The sequence below is a fragment of the Lygodium microphyllum genome, chromosome 13, assembly GCF_053477565.2.
Source record: "Lygodium microphyllum isolate KBCC chromosome 13, Lygodium_microphyllum_v1.1.10, whole genome shotgun sequence".
Classification (NCBI taxonomy): Eukaryota; Viridiplantae; Streptophyta; class Polypodiopsida; order Schizaeales; family Lygodiaceae; genus Lygodium; species Lygodium microphyllum.
Window position 1 is genome coordinate 54,629,716 of NC_141147.1, and position 14,399 is coordinate 54,644,114.

At 39.2% G+C, this 14,399-nt stretch overlaps 1 protein-coding gene across 12 annotated transcripts in view; it reads right to left on the minus strand.

Annotated features, from left to right (window-relative positions):
• The window catches only part of LOC148026632 (Leucine-rich repeat (LRR) family protein), a 139,114-nt gene that overhangs the window by 78,676 nt on the left and 46,039 nt on the right, over window positions 1-14,399 (minus strand). The window contains exon 8 of one of the 12 annotated variants that reach the window (XM_087691094.1): window positions 7,242-7,289. The exons of the other annotated variants lie outside the window; for them this stretch is intronic. Within the exon in view, the coding sequence (XP_087547220.1) occupies window positions 7,266-7,289 (24 nt within the window). The 3' untranslated portion in view covers window positions 7,242-7,265. Of the gene's footprint in view, window positions 1-7,241; window positions 7,290-14,399 lie in introns of those variants that run through there. 12 annotated transcript variants of the gene reach the window in all.

A 14,399-nucleotide genomic window follows, 5' to 3' on the forward strand; every position in this document is an offset into this window, starting at 1 on the left:
ATCATGTCATAAGTTTTCAGCTCCCTTTTTACATGACAAAAATATTTTCTTTCAACTTTAGTCATAGCTGGAAGAGACTTATAACAGCCCATACTATTGGCCATAGAAACATGAAACGGGGAACGGGAACGAGGAATGGGGACCGGGACAGGAATACCAAACCTAGGAAACGGGGACATGAAAACGGGAATGGCATTTAAAAAATTAAAATTCATGAAAAAAAAGTAATATTTCACTCATAATCCATGTGGACTCTCGAGTGTTAAAACTTAAAACCAAGATATATAATCCACAAGGAAAAATCATTTTAAGTTTTAACTTTAAGATATCATGCATCATTCTAAAACTACTCATTAGAAATTGAATTGCAACTTACAAGGCTCAAGAGGTAAGCTATTCAATTATAAATAATAAAATGCATAATACATATGCCATAAATGATAAAACAATGAACAATGAACTAAACTTTAAAGTCTAAGCTAAAAAAACATGCCTACGGTCCCATTGCCAAAAAACTTAAAAGGTTACAAATATGAAATTGAAGTCTAATCTTTGAAAGAACATGCTCATTGCCCCAAAAAAGACTACAAATAAAAAGTCTAATCTCTAGACTGAAACAAAATCCGACATGCCAAAATAGCCCAAAGGGCAACTACAAGACTACAAGACTCAAGTATAAATATAATATCGGCATGGCACAACTGTCAACAGTCCAAGTGTCACACTGTCATCAATGATCATAATATCATATACAATGTACATGTGTCTTGTATCATGAAACTCATGATAAGTAAACTAAATCAAAGATCATGATCATGATTTGAGGCTGCTTTAGCTACTCCTGAAGTGCTGGGGCCTCATCATCATGTGTACCATGAATTGCTGCATCTCCCTCAACATCAACATATGTCTCCTCTTCTTGCTGCATCTTCCACTCTGTGAATGGATTGTTTGCCCTCTCCACACCAAGACGGTTCTTCTTCTTTGAAGCAATGTGAGCGTATGTACTCCACAATTGCTTCAAACAAGAGGAGCTAACTAACTGACTCAAAATACGGATGGCTAGTTGCTGCAACTCATGACCATCCGAACCATAGTCCTCCCACCACAAAGCTGCCACAATCTTACAGTAATCCTCCTATGCATCCCCACAACCAATGAAAGTTGATCTCTGATCTTTCGTCTAGTGCCTTGATCAGGGAGACAACATAAGTCTCCATACATCCATAACCTCAATGTCATTCTCCTGACCCTTGCCCTAAAACTCAAGATCCACAACAAATGCAACTACATGCATGGGTGAGCTATAGGAGTTCCACCTCGCCACAACTAAATGACGTATCTCCTCATACGCCTCATCATTTGGTGCCAACTCCTACAAATTTTCATTCAGCCTATCCATAGCCTCATATACCTTGCCAATGCAAGGTTACATAGCACCCATAACCCTCAATAAATGTACAATAGGTGATACCATAGCATCTATCCGCTTTGCATTATCCCAAAAAGTAAAGTTATTTGCTTTCTCCAAGCATAAGATACCTGTTGGAGTATCTGCCAATGTTGATGAGGTAAACTCATCACTAAGAAATAACTGCCTCAAGGCACCACTGCATTCTCTTAGCCTGCCTAGCATCAAGAAGTTAAAGGCAAATCCAGTATTAGAGTATTTTAAAAGTGTCTTCTTCGACCACAAAGAGAAGTGATGGCGAAGAAACTAGTGATTCAAAACAAAGCTAACCATTTGAGCTCCTTGCTCTATGACAGGTGCAATCCATGATAGATTACCAATATCCTTTAGTAGGTTCTTCAAGCAATGAGCCATACAATATGGAATTGTGATGTGCGGATAATATCCCTGGATAATAGCATCTACTGCCCTATTTGCGGGCTCTCCATCTGCAACAAATCCCACAACATGCTCTGGGCCAATAAGCTCAACACATGTAACCCACTCTGCTACAAGTATATCTGATGACTTTCATGTCCCCGATGTATCATGTGAAGATATCAAGTACATTTCCCCACGAGAATAAGCAATCATATCATGAATGGATCGCTTGCGTATATCACTTCAACCATCAACAATCAAGGAAACTCCATTTTCAGCCCACATGCTCTTTCTAATCACTGTTTCTTACTCAACAAGGCGCTTTTCCTTGTCGAGCAAAGTGGTGCGTAGGGTCTCTAATGATGAAGGTACATACGAAGGGCCATACTCACCAATCTTCTTGCACATCAATTTAAAATACTCTGACCTAGCTGCACGAAATTGAATGTGGTCATGATAAAAAAAGTGTGCCATTGATATATCCACCTCTTCCTTTTTCTTGGAATCCCAACTTGCATCAAGTGTACTCTGTCTACGAGCAACATGTGGCATTGTTGATGCCATGGCCAATGTAATGCTTGCAATAGGTGTGGAGGTAGTACTTCCTGATACTCACCCTGCTCTAGATACATCTAATGGGGATGGTGTCACAAAAGTTGCAGGGTCCACTGCAACATGTCGTGGTCTAGATGCAAGATAAGCTTGTTGACATGCTACACGGTCACGAAGCTCCCTTTGCTTCTCCAAGGTCACATTTAGACAAAACAGTACCTCTGAATTTGGCTCATGTAGGAGATGAGCTCGGACCTGATTATGCATAAATATTAAAATGGAACAAGTGGCAATTGGCATTCCATATTCTAATATTTAAGTAACTTTGAAAATTTAAAATCAATAAAAATTCAAAATACAAATGCTCGGCTCAATGGATTACCTTGTTTACTCCACTAGTTCGCTTGTATGGGCAAAGCTTGCAAGTCTATGGTTGAGATCCTCCACCACTCAATGGGCGGTCAGTATTTACTTTTCCCACCATGACCAATCATCGGACCTTCTTCCTCGACCACCAACCCGACGAGCGAGGCGGAAAGATGAAGCCATTTCAGGCTGAAATTGAAAACTCAAGAGTCGACAGAAGGAAATTTTGAAGGCTGAAAATTGAAGGCTCAAGAGAAGGGAGAAGAAGAAGAAGAGGAGAGAAGAAGAATGGAGAACTTGGAACTTGGAGAAGAAGGAAGAGAAGGAAAAAGGTCCAAGGAAGAAGAAAGAAGAGAAGGGAGAAGTGAAGAGAAGGAAGAAGAAGGAAGAGAAGAAAGAGAAGGAAGAGAAAGAAGAAGAAAGAAGAGAGCCTAGAGGTTGGAGGTGGGAGAAGATGAGGGACTGGCCGCGCTGACGGCTGGTACTGGCGCAGCACAGCAAGGAACGGGGGTGCTGCGAACTGGTCACAGGGGCAGGAACAACTGGCAGAGTCGCACGCAGCAGACCATCTTGAGCGAGAGCAGCACGCAATCGCAGATGATCTGGGCGGGAGCAGTGGCCGACCAAAGGTAAGCAATGCCACATGGCGTTCCCTATCCCATTTCAGACAGGGAACACGTTACCTGCTGCGTTCCTTGTCTGAAACGAGACAAGAAACATTCCACCAATTCAGAATGCGTCCCACGACGGCTTCGTGCAGGGAACGGCAATTCCACGTACCGAGGGGCCGTTCCGACTGTTTCCTATCACAATGCTATTTGTTGTACATACATACAGATTTGCTAGAGACAGTTCCTGTAGCATAAGGAGATTCAACCTTTTTACATGACACACTATCATAGCCTCCTTTTATGGCAGTGCAATCCGAAAACCCTTGAATTCTCAGGCATTAGGAGGCACAAGATAATCACGTAGTCGATCTCTGTTTTGATTATGATTAATATACACAGTAAAAAATTAGACTGCTCATTCATTATCCTTGCTTCGGATTCAAGCATAGGAAGAACCATCATCAAGAGCTTTTGTTTCCAAACAGGCTTAAAAAATGTAAGGTTGTCCAAGAATGACAGAGTAACTACAAGAGTCTTGAACAAAAAAGTGAAAATTGTCTTTTATGTCTCTAATAGTTACTTGTATATTAGGACATGCAACATATAACTCTTCAGAAGAGTTGTTTACAATCTCATTCGCCAATCTGGATCAACATCTATGGACCATCCGCCACTTTCATAGCGACTCCTTGCCATGACATTTATCTCCGAGCCATGGTCTTAAGAGTGCAATACATAGTGTTTCTTTTTCTCCAATTTGGACAACTGTCTCCGTTGTTGCTCTTGCCCAATGCGTACAGAAGTAGTGACTGCTTGGAATGAACCGAGCCTCTTCCTCCTCATGCATGTGCTATAGATGGCTTTCTTTTTGAGAGATGGCCTGCCCAACTGGTTTGGACCAACCAACCATTACATTTTCAGCTTTCACTTCTTTAATTTTTGCATTCATGCTTTCTTTATCTTCAGCTTCGATTGCTACAATTAATTCTTTAACTGCTTCAAGATGAATTTTTTGTGAAGTCGGCTTCTCTTCATCTTGCACAAAAACTCGAAGAACTTACAAAAAAGCATGCACTATTTCTTCAACTTCATCACCAACATATTATCTCTTCCTTTTGATTACATTAATAATTACATCATGGAATTCGCGTTTGGCAATTCCAAGAATTTCACCTAAGGTGAATTCAATTATGCTTCCTAAAATTCGTTCTTCTAGGACTCCTTTGAAATCGGTTACAGATTCTATGTCAGACTGCAATTTGTAGCCTGGCTGCTTGCCTTTCTTCTTTCCTTCGGTCTTCTTTGTTTGTGGCGCATCTTCCATCTCTTGATCTGGGGTTATATTTTCAGCAAGCTTTGGTTGTTCAGGCATTCTTCTAGTTACCCATTTCAGAGGGCCAGAAGAGAAAGGCCCTGGTTCATCTTCTCTTTTTCTCTTTTCTTCATTCAAGACTTCTTTATGATTGACGTCAGCCAGATGTGCAAAGGCGGAAAAAGAATCTACCAGTTCTTTCCAACCAGTTATTCCTCGAATGCACTAACTGGCATTAGCCAAATCTTCTTTGGCTGCTTTACCACGTTTCATTTAATCTAGTGTCTGCATCCATACTTTAGATTGCACATTAACTTTACATGCTTTCAAACTTGATTTAGTTGGCTCAATTTGCAGCCCATAGGTAGCTGCATCAATTGCTGCATAGGTTCTTTACAACTAAATCTTCTAATCTTTTCTTCATTCCACCATTGCCAAAATTTGGCTCCAGTGGAAGACTAGTTTCAGCTGCATGCATTTTTCTGTCTTTTCAAAAGACGAGCTTCTGTGCTTCAACCTCACGGAAGGCAGAACACTCCCTCTTGTCATGTTGTTGGCTGTCACACCAAATACAGCGCCTCTTAAAACCTTCTCTCATGGGTCTTTGAGTTTATGAACATCCTTGTTCTTCAACTTTGACATCCAGCTTCTCCACCTTGGAACTAATTTTTGTAAGATTCAGATGAAGGTCACGCATACTTTTAATGAGTTCATCCATGACATCATTTTTAGAAGGAACAGAAGAAGAAAGAGTTGGTTGATCAGTCAAAGGAATAGGGGATTTTGAAGGTGAAACAAGCTCCATCAATGGAGTTGTTGAAGTTGAAGTAGAGCCCAATCTTAGTCGCATCCGCTCTCTTCGAGCAATCATGTTAACTGCATCAGTAACATCTGTCCATGCAATCTTGACTCCTGATTCCGAGGTAGCATCTTCTAGGCGATCAATAAGCTTCTCTTGCAGAATGGGATCTGCAGCCTTAAGGAATAATTCTATCTTTTGACCTTCCATCCTTTGTTGGTCTTTAGCATCAAGTTGCCCAAATTTACTTTCAAACTCATGGTATAAAGCTGTTGCACGTAAACCTTGTTGGGTTTCTCAACCCAATCAATGAAACTTTTCTTCGTCATTAGGCCAGAGTCTTCTAAGAAGAATTCTTCGCGTAGGCCTTTTTTGAATACATCTCAATCTGCATCTCACTGAAAAAGACTATGGATTCTTTCTTGAAGACCATACTTGGCTAGTGGCAAAATAGCGACTCCATGCATGTTGCAGTACACCAAAGAATAGCATTTTCTCAACATACAAGTGAATGAAAACAGAGACGTTTTGACCATTAAATTGTTTTAATTCCTGCCCAACTTCCTCCAAGGCCTTGATAGCTGTGGAATCAATCTTCTCTTCATCTTGCCTTTGTTGTTGTTGTAACATTTGGATTTGTTGTTGATGAGTCTGCTGCAGTATGCGCACCAATTGTTGTAGAGTATCTCCTGAAGAATCCCCTATCTTGGAGTTTTCTTACACCGACCTTCACATCGGGTTTACCAATGTTACAGCGCGTAGGGTTGAAGATCACCACAAGGATTTGGCAAGAGAAGAATGTATGGGGATTCAAGAGCTTAGACTCTGGAGAGGGTAGAGATAAGAGAAGGGTTGAAGGTTTCAAGCCAAGTTCTTAAAAATGTTGATAGAGCTTCCAACTGCATTTTCTTAGTAAAGATCACAAGAGTATTATCTCAAATCAAGCTTGTTTTCTTGACTGTAAGAGCAATCACAAATTATAAAATCAAGTACAGTATGTTGTCATGTATCATAAACAACTCTGCATCCCATCATTCATACATGATGCCATAGCATGAATCAACTTTGCATGATTACATTCAATGTAGTCTGTTAGGGACAAAAGCTTATGATTCAATTAAAAGGCTTGTAGAGCAAAGAGACTTGTTGCAAGAGAGCTTCAAATTGAGTTCCTGATAAGAATAAGTTACCACATCCAAAAAATAATAGAAAAAGATCCTCTTAATTTAACTCAAAGCATCTATGAATGATCTACAAACATTGCCCTGCCATAGGGACACATAATACTTGCATATTTTGACAAGATGTCTTCTGTAGACTAAGAAATGAATTAAAAGAACAATGTTGTAGCTAATTCTCTGAGTATGGCTGAAGATATCAATCCCAAATCAGCCCAAATATCTTTTGGAATTCACATTTGATGATAGCATAAACTTTCATTAACACGATGTCGATACGTTTGGTGTCGAGAGTCTACCACGGGGGTAGGAGACACCAGGATGAAGGTAGATTCAAGGAGAGAAGTAGACGAAAGAGAAGGGGTTTGAAGAAATTGAAGACGTAGAAAAATACTCCAAAAAAGAATTAGAAAATGCAGAAGAATACTAACAGAGATGAAGTCTGTCAATTTTTTTCAACATTATGAGAAGATATAACTCTAATAGACAAAAACGTGTATGAAATAATACCTTCCTCTATGCTGCTCAAATCGCCAATCTGATGCTTCCATTGGCTCCAAAAAGGGGGTAAAATATCAGCACACCTGGCCGGAACTCTGTCACATCACTCCATCTCCTACTTTCGAGTATTGTACACTGCCTAAAAACAACGATCACGCGTCGTACGATTTCGTCAATCTCTCTTTTTACATAAAATCCTCTCAAATTGGCTGAAAGCTATATGCTTTCTTTTACATGTCATCCTAATCTAGAAGCTGTCTATAGTTTTATGGATTTTTACAAGAGATAATATCTAAAATATCATAAATTGGCTAAACTTGTCCAAAAATCTAATATTTTGAACCATGGACATTAATACTAAAGTCTAAAATGGCATTGGCTCTCTAAATCAATAAGAAAGCCACACTCTAGATTTTTTTTACACGGTGTGCGCATAGCAGCATGACATCGGGATAGCTTTCCTGCATGGGACAGTTTAGTGAAACGACACCAGGACAGCTTTCCTGCATGGGACAGTTTAGTGAAGGATGTCATGGAAATGAAGTTAAAGGTATGGTTATGCTTCCTATGATGCTCCAGCTCATTGTCATAATAGTTTTGGATCTCCTACTTCTTCCTTCACTAGTGGGCAATATTTTAGCAAAACTGGGGGATACTATGGTCATGATAATGCGTGCCAAAATGAGCCCTTCTCAAACGGTTCTTGCCAATAGCAAGATGGTGTTACTCATGATAATCACTATCATGAGAGTTGTGTTTGTAGCATCCCTTATCAAAGCAATGTCTATGAGTAAAGGCATGATGTTTTAGAGCAGCGGCAAAGTCATTATGGTGGATCTTATCCATATGGTGATTATGCTTTATGCATTGAAAAAAGGCAGTATTCACATGATGTTGGTCAGCAACATAATGATTATGATCAAGGGGGATATATATGCAATCCAACATACTTGGAAAACAAGCATTCTTATGACAGATTTTCTTATGTATCATCTTCTTTTGAGAATGATCATGGTGGCCATATCTATGATGGCTGTGTTAAACAATCACATACGTATTCTTCTTCCTGCCATGAAGTTGGACAATACTCTCATGGTTTTGAACAACAACAAGGTTCTTTTGGTCAGCCATATTTACCTAATGACTATGTTTCTTCTTCAAGGCCATACTCAAATGCTCCTGGACAACATACTTATGATAGTGATTACCAAAATGCCTATAGCTGTGATCAGCATTATACATATGTATGCACTGGTTATGATTTCTCCAATGGACAGCATCCTAATGGGAATCATGTTGCTCTCTCTCGGCCATATGCAGTAGAGAATGGACAGCACCATACATCATCATTTAATGCGGGGATGTGTCCCATACTAATTGATGTTGATCATTCATATGGAGGAGTTGAAAGTTGAAGGAGTGGGCAGCATTGAAGAAAATGAAGAATATGAAGTACATGACAGCTTACAAAATGAAGAAGATGATGAAGAAGAGGACAATGCAGTAAATGAGGAACAAGATTATGATCAAGAAGGATATCAAGGAGAAAAAGATGACATTGAAGACACTCAAGATCCTTTTGTCTTTCAAGAAGTATATGACAGTGACAGTCTTGTAGATCTTGTGGTGCCTCATGTGCATCATGATGCTTATCAGCCTATTGATGATGATGATCTCTACTATCACAGTACACACATGTTTGATGAGAATGATGGTGATATTGATGACTTTCAGGTATATAGGGATGATTATGCAGATCATGGGCAGGACTCTTCTTATCCTTTTGACTCAGGTGGTGGTCAATATTGTGTTGACAATTTTGATGCTGATTTTTCTACCCTAGACGGCTATTATGATGGGATACCCTTTGATCCGAGTGAGGATTGGGTTCATTGGGCTGTAGATGACTATTACTTTGAATTCCCGTACAATCCAGGTTGATTTTGGGAGAATTTCATGTGGCTGGAGACAGGGGACAGTTTGCTATATTAATTTTCTATGAGAAAATTAATCAATATAACTTCATCAAACAGGGTAAATTTTGTTATGGCCTGATAGCTTATGTTATGAACTTCGTTTCTAATGTTCATACGTCTCATATGGATACTCTTGCTGAAAGTTATGATCATTTTTCTACAGCTACCCTATTCAGCCCAAATTCATTGTTTCATGGCAGATCTCCTATCCTATGAAGACCATTCATTGAAGATCCACTTTTGGAGTTTGTCATGTGTTTTGTGTCCTATATTCTCTCCTATTACATGTATCCATCCTTGTATTCATTGTAATTTCAACTTTGAGAACAAAGCTTTTCCAAGAGGGGATAGTTTGTAATGTAGAAAAATTTTCCATGTATCTAGGATACCATTACAACCATAAAATGGGCTGACATATGTAAATATACCCTATAATTAGAGGATTAGGGTTAGCTAGGTTTGGCTAGGGTTAGCTATAAAAGGTGAGGCCAGCTAACTATAGCATCATCTTTGGATCATTTGGAAAATTCATGTTTTGCTAACTTTCTTATACTTCTTTCCTAGTTTAGCTATGGCTGACAGCTATGATTAATGTAGATTGGTTCCTTCCCTTTCAATTTGTCTTGTTAGTTTCTTGTTGATCATCCATGGTTGGTCATGGATTTAGGACAGTTTAGGCTAAGCTAGGTTAGCTTCATTACACCTAATTTGGGAGGCCACAAACTTTCTATAAATAGACAGGCTACTCTCCCACTCAATGTAATCTTGTTTTTGCAAGTTACAGGTGACAAAGTTTTGTTGCCCACACCCCGTTCATTGAGGACTGTTACACTTATCACTTATCATGTTCCTCCAAAGTTCTGGTGTAAACACTCCCTTACCCATGTGCATTTTTTACCTTCTAGTTGAAAAATGCTTTTTTCCCCATATGAACACTCATCAATGAGTGTGGTACTTTAAACTAAGCACCTTGGGGATTGTACTTTCAACATCATTCTCACATAATGGATGTAACCTTTTAACACTCTGCTCTCTTGCTACTCATTTGTTCATTGAACATATTGTGGTGATGGAGATTCGGTTCCTCCTACAATGTATATGAGACACCAAGAAAATGAGGAGAGATTTGAGAGTCTTACCACCCATCTTGGTTGACATGACTCTCCGCATTTCCAAGAAGATAACATTCTACAAGGGCAGAAAGACAGAATAATGAATTGGATGACGAGGCACATAATGTGTCGTCGTATGAGATTAATAGCTCGAATGAGAGTGAGAATAATGGTGTAGATCCATATCATGATAGGTTTGAGGTGGATGATATTGAGCCATGATCCATCTTTATCTAGCAGAATCATTCAAAGACTAATTCAATTGCAAGCACTTTGGAATGAACATCACGCTTCAATTGAGTTTCAAGACAAGATACTTCATATTTTGTTGGGTGATATTGTTGGAAGCAAGCCTTCTCAAACTCATACAAAGAATATGTGTATGCCAAGCATAGCCAACATACTAGTGCAACTATCCAACACATGGGATGGAAACTTAGGCAGTATAAGTATTCCTACTTGTTGGAAGCAACTCAATGTCATGTTAGCACAGCTTGGTATCGCTAACTCTCAATGATATGGAATATGCCAAGGAAGTAAGAGTTATTCTCATGCACCATTGCTTTATCAACCACACATGAAAAATAACTATTGAATGTTAATGATATATCAATTCTATGGAAAGGAAGAAGATAAAGCTAGACTGCTCATAATATTGTGAGAAGTGTTCCAATTGTTCACTACCCAAGAAACATATGCTCTCTTTTGATTATATATCCATTACAAAACAATTACAACTACTAACTAGAAGTAGAACGCTATGTCATGAGTTGTTGGAAATGTGGAGAAATAAAAAAAAATGGTTAACACAAGACTCAAGAGAATGAAATTGGTACTTCAAAAATAAATGAGTTTTGGAATGGCACAAAATGTAAGTGTCAATTATTTTTTGGATCCAAAATCATACTTTAAGCTTCCAGTGGTATATGATAATATGCACTGTAAGCAAGTATAGAAAGCTTAACCTCCTTCCCACGAGACAGAGAAAACTTACAAGTTTATTTGAAAATCATGTCGAAATCACATACATATGAAAAAAAGGCTATGTAAGTTTTACCTATTACCATGCTTTTTTGAAAGATACATTAATAGATTTTGATATAGATTATGAAAATAATTAGTCATTTTTATTTTGATGAATAGGGTGATCCATGCAATTTTGCTTTATTATTACACTGGGATGGATTTCAAGCTCGAAAGACAACCCAAAAGAATTGTGGAGTTGTTGAGGTCAAGATTCTCAATGTTAGAAAAAACTCTTTTATTGGAGTTATATCAATGTATTATTCCATTTAGCTATAAAACGATGCTTGGGAGCTCTAGCAAGCTATTTCATGTTTTCATGCAACCACTAATTGATAAACTAGAAAGACTATTCACTGATGGCTTTGAAGTGGAGTTCAATTATCTAATCACACACATTGTTAAACAGAAAAATTCTATTACCAAAAGGTTTCCTTGCACGTGCTATGCTCATGATGGTAACTGGAGACAGTCCAACCCAGTGCAAGATTGGATCTTTTAAAGGTGGTAGACAATCTTTTCATCGTAGAGACAAAGCAATAGCCACTTTGGAAAGCAAGGAATCGTGACATTACTCATATGATTAAAACAAATTTCATTTGAAATATAGACCAACTAAAAAATCTAGTCATGAAATGCATGGCTCTTTGATTATAGCAGAATGGACTCTTACTCAAGTAGATAGAGAAAAAATATTGATTGAGAGAGAGAGGACTTTTTGCTAGATCATGCTTGTGGAGATTATATGAGCTTTGATCTATCCTTGGATCTTGTATGTAATTACATGCATACTCCGGCTCTAAATTTATTCTCAACATATAAATATACTCTAATAATATCTATGGATGATAGAGTTTGAAAAAAAATCGATGAGACAACACATCGGACTAGGAAAGTGGCACCATACTCTAGACGATATGGTCATTAGCCAAGGTATCCTAGTAAAAACTATGAAAGCTAAAGAAAATTAAAAATGGATACAAAGGTGCTTGCCATATACATTGTGTGAGGTTGAAGCCATTCCAAAGGTCTTCTATGACTTGGGATTAATATTGATCGATGTTGCTTAGGTGTTTTATGACTATATTTGTGATCATGGTTGGTCTAGAGAATATATCATATTTTAAGGGAATTGCTTGGTTCCTAGAGAGTAAGCTCTGAAGAACTCTTGGAATCAAACTCAATTCTATTAAAGCACATTGCAAGGTATACACTCTCTCAAGTTTTTATCTATCCTTATATCTATCATATTTACATTTGCATCTAATAATGTATCTTTTTTAATGATACTAAAGTTAGATTTTGGAGAATTCTTAAAAGATATTCTTCATCATGGCTGCCATGATACTTTTTGGTGCTATATATATAAAAGTCAATGCTTAGCTCCATCACCGTATTCGCGGACCCTCCTATACTAGTCACAAAGGCTATGGATCTGGTCCTCCAAAGTGTGTGATTGGTGTACCTAGGAGAACTCTCAACACATCATGTCCCCCTCCCATGACCCAAAAGCAATTGAGGTGCGAAAGGAGAACTCTAACCTCCTATCCTCTAAGCTCCCAAGAGCTGACCATGCACGCAACTCCTGGGTGGGTATGGAGGGCCAGATCCCCCACGGACTCCTATAGTAACCTTTGAATAGTTGCTACATCCTTCTAAAGGGACCTCTCCTCCTCCCAACATTGCTGACGAGTCTAGAGGGCCACCTCTTGACAAATCCTACTAAACTCCCTTGGTGCCTATGTAACCTCCTCAGTACTCTACTTATCCTGTGCCAACTCCCTAGTCCAAAGCTACTCAATCTATCTCATTGCCTCCTCATGCCCATAGGTTGAGTTCGGGATACAACAAGATTAAGGATCCAAGATTAAAGCAAGAGCATCAAGTGTGAGGAACACTGGGGCGTGATTTGATAAGGTGGTACCTACCAACTGCCCCATCTACCCTCTCGAGTGCATCCCACCTTCCTACATAGAACATGTCCATCCCCTTTGAAAGAACACCCCCAAGCCCCTTGTATTCCCAAGATAAGTCTAAGGAGCCATCATGTTTGTGGAAAGTTGCACCCCTCCAAGCAATCGAGCTCCTATCGCAAAGATAAAGGCCTCCCAAACCTCCTACTTCTCATTTTCCATGCCCTAAAAGTCCATGCCTTGGCCTTGCTAGTCCTCTAATATCTCCAATTTGTTGAAGTTGCCTCCAACAATCCAAGCATTCACATCAAGCAAACCTACTATAATCTCCAACCAGAAGCCCATGCATGCACGGGCCTCCATGTATGCATAGACATTGAGGACCCTAGGAGATAAGAGTCCCCAACGTCTAGCCTGACCTATAGAACTCTCCTAGCCATAATCGTTCCATGGTTCAGCAAAAGTTGTCATGTTGAAGCCTCTTGTATCAAGCAACTTGTGCAAATGATCACTGAATCACATCCATCAAAAATATCTATTGTGACGAGGCTCGATTGAGGACACTAAGAACAAAATCTCTACCTCATACCATCAACTAATGTCCATCATGCATCTCAACCACAAATATAGTAATAACTTTAGCCTAATATCTCCAAGCCATTGAGAGACATGCTCAAACACCTAGTTTTGCAAGACCTCCATGTGTGTCTTTGTCCAACTGCCAAAGTGAGAAGTCTAATCAAAGAAGGTGTAGTTCAGCCATCTGGCAAAGCCAACAAATATGCCTTACTACCCCTTGATTTGCAAATAATGAAAACTCCGACGTCTAGAGAAAGCAGGAACTCCACTTGACCCGCAACTCCCATGTAAGACCAAGGGTCGCTGCGAAAGAACTCCTGCGGAAGAAGTACACGTCAGAGGAAAGTGCAGCACATCATTGGGACTGAGCAGTTGAAAGAGGTGCAAGGGCTGTTGAGCTAAGAAATGTCATTCGCCACTTAAACAGCCCCAAAACAGCTTATTTTACGTCTATTTTAGGCTTATTTTACTTAAAACCCTAAAATGGGGCGCAGTTTGAGAGAGTTGAGTGGGGGCTCCCAAACTTTCTATAAATAGGCAATCTTCCTATCTTGTTTATGTAGATTTCAAGTCTTTCAGCTTGCTGCCCACACCCCGGACGTGGAGAACATCACAATCCAAGATGACCATTGCTTTCTACAACAGT